At 28.4% G+C, this 10,531-nt stretch overlaps 2 protein-coding genes across 3 annotated transcripts in view; one reads left to right on the forward strand and one right to left on the reverse strand.

The window, feature by feature from the left end:
* Nucleotides 1-2,325, reverse strand: part of LOC106679120 (transcription factor Sox-1b) — a 299,318-nt gene extending 296,993 nt beyond the window's left edge. The window contains exons 1-2 of one of the 2 annotated variants that reach the window (XM_067051843.1): nt 2,083-2,325; nt 1,028-1,096 (exon numbers count right to left, since the gene is read on the reverse strand). In XM_067051843.1, coding sequence (XP_066907944.1) covers nt 1,028-1,096; nt 2,083-2,119 — 106 coding nt within the window. In that variant the 5' untranslated portion in view covers nt 2,120-2,325. The remainder of the gene's footprint in view (nt 1-1,027; nt 1,097-2,082) is intronic. The other variant, XM_067051842.1, reaches the window with a different exon arrangement.
* Nucleotides 1,930-10,531, forward strand: part of LOC106679122 (dnaJ homolog subfamily B member 13) — a 24,829-nt gene continuing 16,227 nt past the window's right edge. Inside the window, exons 1-3 of the mRNA XM_014418083.3 lie at nt 1,930-2,085; nt 2,447-2,700; nt 9,399-9,620. Of these exons, the coding sequence (XP_014273569.1) occupies nt 2,624-2,700; nt 9,399-9,620 (299 nt within the window). The 5' untranslated portion in view covers nt 1,930-2,085; nt 2,447-2,623. The remainder of the gene's footprint in view (nt 2,086-2,446; nt 2,701-9,398; nt 9,621-10,531) is intronic.

Raw genomic sequence — 10,531 nt, forward strand, 5'->3', positions numbered from 1 at the left:
AAATTTGCGTACTACTTTAGAATTCCCTTAATTGAAAAAGTAAATTATATTTTAAGTATAATTCAAATCCCCTCCCTCAAAAAAATTCCTGAATCCGCCATTAGTTCTGGTACTGATTATATCAAGGGAACTCGTCGAACAAATGGGGTTTAATTATGTCGACATGAATTTTGCGCCTCGTACTGGCAGTATGAGTATCAACATTCATTTTTCGATAATTACGAAATATAAATATAAACTGACCCAGCCGGGATTCGAACCCACGCCGTTCATGATCGGGCATTCTGGAGTCACCCCAACTTGCTCGGCCATCATGGGTTCGTCAACAAAAGTAAGGATTTGGATAATCGTTAATTTCGAAAGCCAGATACCATAAATAAATTAAGGTTGATTGATATAAATACTAGTGGTATGAAGAAAAACTAAATATTAAATAACTCAGGTGGGAATCGAACCCAACCCCACTCTAACTGAACCCTGGAGTCTGTCATTCCAAAACGGACTAACATAATAAAATTAATTAAAGGAATATTTATTTTTAATGTATATATTGCATAGTTTATTCATAATTAAAAGATTATAGTGTACTATAATTTCTATTATTAGATTAATTTATTTAATTAATGATCATAAGATTTTAAAAAAAAAAGTGAAATAATGCCTGATTCGCAAAAAATTAATAACTTAAAATATTTGAAGATCTTATTTTAAAATATTTCTTAATAATTATTTCTTAATTGAATATTAATTTTTTTCAATTTACAAACAAAAAATTAAAAGGAAGTTATAATTCATTTATTGGATTAAAGTATTCTAGTAACTCCAACAAAAATTCATCTTACAGTTAGAAGCGGTTATATTCTCATTTGAAAGATAATTAATCATAAACTATTGTATTTTTAAATTATAATTTGATAAATGATGGATTTTAATTTAAAAGGTATGATAACAATTTGTTTCAATTCTCACATATTTTTATAAACTTAATAATCACTATTTCTTTTTAACTAAGCAATAATAAACTCACCGTTTTCATTATTGTCCTCCTTTTTTACCAAATCGTGATAATTATCTTCTTTGTTACTTGACAAATGTTCTGAACAAGCCATTATAAAAAAAACAATAAAAAAATCTAATGAATACACAGTTATCTGGTAGTCAAAACTAAAACAATAACTTAACTGAATTTACATTTTCAAACTGGTAAAAAAGTGTGAAAAAACGTTACGTGAAAATACGGTAAAAAACAGTTTGCGGTTTTTTAAATAAAAAAGTTCCAAACACAAATTGAACTTGTCAATCTGATAATTTTTTAGTTTATGTTATTAAACTTTTTTTTTTACATTCTAATTAATCCAACTTACCATCAGAACATAATGAACCCTGTATGATTCCATTTCGTATTAATAATTAGCAACAAAACTTATTTAGAAGGTTGTAAAATACTAAAGCGGAAATGCACGTTGCGCGCCATAATGAAAAAATACAAAAACTCGGATCTTGGCGTTTTTAAAATATTGTTCCCTGAAGTTTGATTCTATCAAATTTTTGTACGTTTACTAATTACTTCATTATGCACATTTAGTTAAATTTAATATTCCCTTTTGAGAATTTCCATTTAAAATATATAATTCCAGATATTTCAGTAATATTTGTTTTACTTTAGTCCATTGCATATTCAAAACAATATTCATGAGTGATCAATTCATATTTCTAATCAAAAGCAACTATACTTCTCTAATACATACATATTTTATGGCCTTATTTCTATTAAGGATTATCTTTAAAAATATGGTCTATTGTTTATAGTCGTTAGACATTTTTTAAACAATGTATTGTTTTTAAGTGTTAGTTTGTATATTAATTTAATCATATAATTTCAGTAAGTTTCTGCAACAATAGCTTTCAAATGATCGCAATAATCATTTGGGAATTAGAAATGAATTTGTTTGTTGGAAGGTTCTGTAGTGGTTACATGTATGAACTTTTTGACATTTATGTGCTAGATGCTGTTTTATTGTATTTATTAATTATGACGTACTCTATTCTGGATTCATTGTGATGCAAAGAAGTTGCCATTACCTGGTATTACACTTTCATTGCTTACTCTTATTTCCATGTTTAACTGTATTCCAATTTAATTAGATGGAAACGTAATTATCTATCTTCTTTTTCTGCCTTCAGTATTTCTTTGATTTTCCTAGAATTTTATTTCAATTGTTTAAGTGGAAAGTATATGACAACTTCAATATGCATGAAAAGTGACACTCTGCTCTTATCAAGAGAATATTTTTCCCTATTTTTATCAGATAATATTTTGTGTATATTTGCAGTATCTTGGCAAACATATGATCAATTTTTATAGATAAAATCAATTGTTTTTAGCTTAGAATATAATTTTTTGTTTTCCTTTAAAAATATAGTTATATTTATTTTGTATTGATAGGAGACTGTTGCGCTGCAGTAGCCCCAGTTCCCAAGTATTTTGGTAAATGAGGAAATAAAACACTTGTGGTATTGCATTGGCCAATTTTGTGTTATTACGTTTTATTGGCATTCCTTCATTCATGCTTTTTCTCATACATCATTAGTTCAGTGGAACTTGGTTAATTAAGATTTAAGAATGGCAAAAAGAGGTTTGGATTATTATGGAATTCTAGGGCTCACCAAAAGTGCCAGTGATTCTGAAATTAAAGAAGCGTAAGTTTTAATTTTCATATAATTTTAATTAATTTTTTTCTTCAAAAATTTGTATACAAGATAAAATAGAATTGTCAATCAGTTTCATGATTATTTTTATTACAAATGATTAATTTCTGTTATAATTTTATTTTCCGGAAAAAGAATTATTTTTAAATATTCATTTTGCAATAGTATTTCCTTTGACATTATGTTATTAGTCATGCCTTTTATAATAATAATGAATTTTAATTGATGGTTGTACAAAATTCTAAAGATTTTATACATTTTTTCTGCACAATTTGAAGTAACAGTGTAAAATGTTTTATATTTGATTATTAATTCCCAAATATTTAGTTATAAAGTGATTAATTAAATTATTTACTCTTATATTACTAAAAGATCTAGTATGTGAGGCACCATCACATGCATTGTATTTAAGAGAACGAAGAAAATTGTGAGCTGTTTTTCAGTTGTAAGATCTATTATTTATAGTTAATTTTCACTTCTTTTAATCTCTAGAAAAGAAGATATCAGGTAGCAGTAAAGTAAATAAATGGCAGAGACGGAAGAAAAAAGTTGATACCCCTAAAAGACACTTTTTACTAAAGCAAATGAATTCAAATACAAATTATTAACTTTCTAACTCAATTTAGAAGGACTGTGGAGATGGGAAAATTATTAAAACTAATAAAAAAAAAAAAAAACTGCCAAGAAAATATTGAGTGTTGGAGAAAAATTGTGGGATTCTTAAAAGGTACTTCCTTAATTCCTAATTGATTTATATACAAATTTAGCTCAATTTGGAGAAGCTGTAAAGGGGTGCAAAAACCTAAATATTGAAAAAGCATTTGTAAAGAACAGTTTGTCTCAAATTCACCCACACATTTATGGTATTGTTCTGCCTATAAAACAACACTAAATTCTGAATTTCAGCTAAATGGTTGGGAAATAGGGCCCTGGAGAGGCTCTCTATAAAAATGTATACAGGTAAAGCCACAATACTTATAAAATGCTTCAGTATAGTACAATTAAAGTTACTTGAAAAGTAATGTAGATTGCACTACCAAGTTTTAAAAATTAAAATTATTCAATTGAATTTTGAAATCAATTTTTTATAACTAGTCATGAAAATTCTTTAATTCATTGCAGTTTGAAATCCCTACTTTGTTTACTTAGTCTTTACAAATTTGAAAATGACATCTGCTAACTAGTCTTGTTTTTGTCACTGATTTTTCAAGAGATATAAACAATAAACTATTTGGTATCTTTTCGTTCATTGTTGTCTTATATAGCTTTTAATAAATTTTAATTTTAAATAAGCTTCTGTCACTTGAAGATATTGAAACAGATGCGGTAAGGAAAAACAAACTTGGCGCTAAGAAAATATTTGTTACATATTTTTGAAATTCTATTTCTATGATCATATGACGATGTCTTATCAGTTGTTTTATTTCTGAATAGTTGTTATTTGTTCCTAGAATAGGTTCTTTTTATTATTCTTCCAGGAATATTTGTCGATAATTTTCTAAAAGTATTGTTTATTGCTATAAAACATCAGTGAGAGGGTCAAGTTTTCATTTTGTGGGATTGCCGCAAAATAAAAGTAAACCTGCCCAGACCAGAATTGAGGCTGCTAAGGTGTTGCCTTTACTCCCTCAGCTACTATGGCTTCTTAAAAAAATGTCTGCAAATATCAGTAAAATTAGTACTTGTAAAATAAATTGTTATTTTTGGTTGTTTACTTATAAGTTTATTTGTTCTATATCTGGAAGATAAGGTATTATTGATATTGAATCTCTATATTTGGATATAAGGTGATTCCTATGAATTATTTCATTTGATAGCATTTCGGAGTGTCCGCTATGTTGAGGTAATCTAAAGTGGTAGCTCTATCCATTTCCTAATCAAAGCTTTGTCACGAATTTTTAAAAAAAAGTTTAAATTTTTAGCATTTATGACAAAGTTTTGGTTTAGAAATGGATAGAGCTTACAAGGGGTTAGATTACCTGAAGATGGAGAATACTCAGAAATGGTAATAATTGAATCAGACTGTTAATAAATGAATAAGAATCACCTTATATCCAAACGCTGAATAAATTATTGTAGAATTTATTTGGAAAATAAAAAACGTAAGTGCGATGGCCGGGAATCGAACCCGGATCAACTGCTTTGAAGGCAACTATGCTCACCATTACACCACCATCGCAGCTGTTCCTGTGTGAACCAGTACATGTTCTCAAGCATGCTTGATTTTGATCTAAGATACTAAAGTTTGATATAAAGTTTCAATATCATTTATCTGTTACCCTCCCCACGACACACAGGGCAAACCACTCCACCCTCTTCTGGCTCCCCCTTGTCCTGTTATAAATTATATTAAACTCAATAGACCTTATGTAATAATATATAGCCATAAATGTGTTATATTGTACTAATTACAAAAAAACTGTTATATTAATAAATAATTAATAACTGGTATGAAATGAGTGATTGCTAAAGAACTTAAGATTCATTAAACAAAAATTAGTTATGAAAGCTTATTGAGTGAAATGAATGGATAATCTACAAGCCATTATTAATAGTATTTATGGATGACTCTCAGTGTAACTGCATATTTCAGTGGTGTTTTAAAAAAAAGCTGAGGTCTCAAAACAAAAAAAAAAAAAAAAGAAAAGAAAAATTCCAAAATAGCCATTTCTTTTAATCAAAGATTAAGGTCATAAAGCCCATTTTTGTGATCATACATAACAATTTCTAAATAAATGGAGTTGTTAGTTACATAATGAGGAGATAGCTGTCTAACTAATCATGATAATTTAAATGTATCGTGGTATAGCATCAATTCCAGATCACGAAAGTAGATAGTTCAGTATTAATAGTAGATCACAATAATAGATAATTTATGAAGTAGATAATACTTCCCTGGGGCTGATCATATTATTCCCATAAAGCTGATAAATCAAACTGAAGTTTCATAATTGGTATTTAAAATGCCTCATGAAAAAAAGTTACTATGCTCTTGTTCATTCTGAAGAATAGAATGGAATGGTCATAAAAGTAAAAATTAAATTTAAGTTTAAAATAGTGAAAAATTTTAAGCATGTTACAAATATTAGTTGGATATGCTGGCTCGAAACTTAGACCTGTGAATGATGAAGCAAAGGATATTCCAAGACAGGAGAGCTGCCACGACAAACTGATAACCTAAAATTTCTTGTTTGTCCCTCTGAGGTGTGTGGAGAGAGCTTTTACATTTAACCATTGGAAAAACATATTTTTCTTTCCAAAGTTCTTGAAGTTCATATATAAACACAATTTTGTGAGGTGATTCCTCTTCTAACTTTTTGTATATTTTAAAGCAATTTAATTGCAAGAATTTGCAATCTGAAAGCTGTTTATGACAAAGAAATAGCTCTTAATGTAAATCACCCAAATTGAAGACTGATTTGAATACCTGAATGTGTATAGAAAATTAAAATGAAAAACCCTCGGATTCCAGGACATATAGTCTCCAAGATTTTTACCTGATACTCTAAAATTGCCTTATTCTGAGAATCATCCTTATTGCAACAATTTCATTGTATATGGGAGCTACAAGGGAGTTTGTTGTCTTCAAATGATATCCTAACAATAGCATGTAAGTTATTTGGATGGATGGAAGTTATTATGACTGAAAGAGGTCTTGACAAAACTGTAAATAGATATTGTTGGTGTTGAAGTCCTATCAAGCATTAAAAGTAACAATTCTAAAAAAAATTTAATAAAAACATTTGAAACCTTTTATCCTAAATATTATTTTTTTTTAAATGGAATATGGTCCAGGTGCGGTAAAAAAAAACTCAAATAGTAGATAATTATACTATTTTATTGAGCCAACGTTTCGTCCCACATTGCAGGGCTTCATCAGGGCTAAAAAAGATACAAACACTATAGTTACAAAAAGGAAAAAAAAGAGAAAAAAGACAGTGTTAAAATAACAGGGGTATAAAATGTAAAAAAGTAAGATATAATAAGAAAAATTAAAGGTTGTAAATAGTAAATGAAAAGGGTAATAGTAACAGATAGATAAGAGAAGAAATATTAAAGAAAATACAAATAAAGAGATGTAAAAAGAAAAAAAAAAATCAAATGATGAGACAGAATGCATACCTATTTTGAGGGCAGTCAAAAACAAAGTGACAGTTGGTATTGGGAGGAGTGGGGATAGCAGTTATGCCACAATAACGAAAATAATTTGTAAAGTAAACATAGTAAAAAAGTATTTAAATTAGGTGAACAATAAATGGTAATATACATAATAGGGAGAGAAGAAATATTAAAAAAAAAACAGATAGAAAAACAAAGGAAAAGTAAAGTATAAAATAATGGGATACAATGTGTGTAACTAATTAAGAAACAAAATATACCAAATGAGCGGGGATACAGAAAAGTGTAAAATATAATAGAAAATTAATAATAAAGTAATTAATATAAGTACATATATAAGAATATAAATTAAAAGATAGATACATGAATATAAATGAAACAGGAAACTCTGTACTGAAGAAGTGGTGGAGTGGGTTGAGAAGGGTTGAGGACAGGAGGGATTGGAGTAACACGGTTAATGTAAAATTACGGTTAATGTATAATTATCTACTATTTGAAATTTTTTTTACCGCACCCGGACCATATTCCATTCATCTATACACACGGTCAATCAATAATCTTCCAGAATTTTTTTTTTGTTCATTGTCTTGAAATTCAATAACAAGAAAGTGTTGAAAATTTAATCAAAAATTTAATTACAAAGGCTAAATTGGAGAAAATGTGAAGAAATGGTGACAACCTTTATTCAATTTGCATGTCACCCCTATTGATCTCCAATAAGGCTTTCCAAGATCAACTACATAGTGTCCTCATCCTGTACAATTCCTTTAGGCTTTGATGAGCAGCTCAGTCTGTTATATAAAAAAGGAGAGTAGGGAGGTAGAGCATTTTACCTTTAGGGCATCCCTCTTCCAATTCTAATTCTAGTATGGTTGAACTACATCGGCTCCAAAACTCCAGTTTGCGCCTATTTGATAGTGTCTATTGAATTTACTTTTAGTGAATCTTACTTTTAGGTTAGTTATCTTTTATAATTCCTGCTAGACATAAATTATTACTAGTAAAAATTAATATTAGCTACTTTCTTAAAGTTATGCTCTTCATTTTAGTAAGATCGATACAAGTATACTTTGATTTTTAAACTAATTTTTTTGGGTAGTCTCTTCAGAAACAATAGTGGGATGTATTGAATTTATATGAAACATGTTATGTTAGCCACTTGTTTTCTATTATCTTTTCTTGTGGTTTGTAAACTGGTAACTATTTATTTCATGTAGGAGTTATCAAAGAGAACAAACCTAAATGATGAGAAAACCTTTCATTGTTCATCATTATTTAACCTTAAGTTAAAGGTATAAATTTTATTACTTATTTCTTTTCAAGGAAAAGAAACCTTAGTACTTCTCAATTGCTTTTATTTCTGTAATTTGGTCAATATTTTGGACAAACTCTACACTATCCAGTCCATCTACAAATTATTACATTAGAAGTAGCTAAATCTTATTAACCTTTAAATGTTCTGATTTAATTATTGATAATTTTAGTTTAACATATTTTTATATACATACAAATATTTTTATATATTTACCTTAATTATATTTGATGTCTTATATCAACCTGATTTTAAGGCTTCTGTCCTAATTATAAAATATTTTATTGCTAATTTTCCCAAAATTAATATTGTTGTTACTCTTTTAAATTCAAATCACTAGCCATATTAGAGAACCTGGTGTTTTCAGGTGGAGTAGCTGCCTCCTGACATTGTGATCAGGTTTGGCTCTTCAGTATTTTTAACCTTTATGATCTCTGTTTGTTCTTGTTTAAAGTCATAAAATATTATGGTCATCAACGGCCTTTGGTTTGTTATTGTATAAAACTACGCAGGCATACACAAAATATTGGCATATTAGAATTTGGAGTTTTCTAATGAGGTAAGAGTACATGAGGCCTGTACAGTACAATACAAGGTTTACAGCTACTTCCTCTCTGTGGCTGCTGCTGTAGAATGTGGAAAATTGTAGTACTACTCTTTAGATTTCCTTTAATTTACTTGAAGAGCTTTCATCCCTTATGTCCTGCCATCTTTCTGGCATTTTTATTTCAAGAGATCCACTAAGGTCTGATGGGGTATGAACAGTGGTGCCTCAGCTAAAATTTTGATCGGATTCTATTATTAATCTAAGTTGAAAGAATCTTTCTATTCTTATAAGCGATTATTTATTTAATTTATATTTTTTTACTTTTTTATATACATTTTATTAAAGTTGCAGTTATTTCTTTTTTTAAGCTAAGATCTATTTGGATGAAATGATATTATTTGTTGTAATTTAAAGATGCAAAAACTATCTTATAATATCGTTACTTATTCAATAAATTATTATAAAATTGCCACAAATTTTAAGCAAACTTCTATAAATAAACCTTAACTATTTATAATATAATGTTTTGTTTAACATGAAACAATGTGAATTATTATTTTGTCTTATAATTTTTGTCATTCATGGTTTTAACTTAATTAACTAATTTTTAAATAATTTAATTGACCCATAATGTCAGAGGAATCGTTAAAAAATTATGTGAATTTTCTTCTTTTTTTATTAACCCTTTTTATAACTCATTAATTATTTTAGGTATCGCAATTTATCCTTGCAATATAACCCAGAACGTAATAATGATCCTAACCTGCAAGATCTGTTCTGCTTGGTTGGTGAAGCTTATGAAGTTGTCTCAAAACCACTCCTTAAATCAATTTATGATCATTACGGAGAAGCTGGTTTAAAGAAAGGAGCACTCACTCCTGTTGGGTTTCATCCCCCATGGTTGTACCATGGAGAACCTCTCAAAACATTTAAGTAAAATATTTCATTTTTGTATTACTTACTATTATTATTGTTTTACAGTATTAGTTACCCAGAATATTTTGGTTCTGAACAACATATAAAAATTTTAATATTTCAATTTCTTTCTTTTCGTCAGTTTGTCTCATCTCTTCTTCATAGAGACAATATTTGCAAATATTTTTTTCTGTTTTCTTCTTCTACTAAAATTTGGTAAATGGCTTTAGGTTATTATTATCATATTATTGTATGCCAAAATAATATTTGAAGTACTAAAAAATCTTATAATTTCACACCTGTCAGTCAATATTAGCAGTCGATCCTAATTTATAATTACTAGTCATTTTTTTTTTTACTTTTTCCTAATGTTATTATTAAAGAATATTCTGATTTTTTGATAATTATTGACCATTGAATGTAAAAGTGGTGTGGTAACGAGAGTTATAAGATATTCAAAATTTTTGGGGGAAGTACCATTCAATTTTTGATAAGAAATATTAATTGACTCTCTCTGATTATTTTTAACGGAGAAAGTGAGATGTTTTTCTTACAAAACTTTATAGAACTTCCTCTCATCTGTTATATATCTTAAAACTCCAGTTATGACTTTCATTGGCTCATATATTAAGATTCTAACCTTTCAGTTCCTTTTTAGATCAATTTGTCTCACGTTTTTGAAGATACAATAACACAGTCCTTTTTTCTGTTTCGTTCTAATAAAATTCGGCTCGGTGGCAAGAATGTGATTTAAATTATCTACATAATCTTGAGGTGTAAAATGTACTATTTCACACCTCATTCTTTTGTAGTGTTACTACTATCCCGTGGTCAATACTATAACTACTTAGAGCCACATGAACCACTCTGGGCCGACAACGTAAACTAGCTGCCATAATGCTGACTACTGCAGTCATCTGGCAAACAGT

The sequence above is a fragment of the Halyomorpha halys genome, unplaced genomic scaffold (assembly GCF_000696795.3).
Source record: "Halyomorpha halys isolate HHAL.00 unplaced genomic scaffold, Hhal_1.1 Scaffold177.1, whole genome shotgun sequence".
Taxonomy (NCBI): Eukaryota; Metazoa; Arthropoda; class Insecta; order Hemiptera; family Pentatomidae; genus Halyomorpha; species Halyomorpha halys.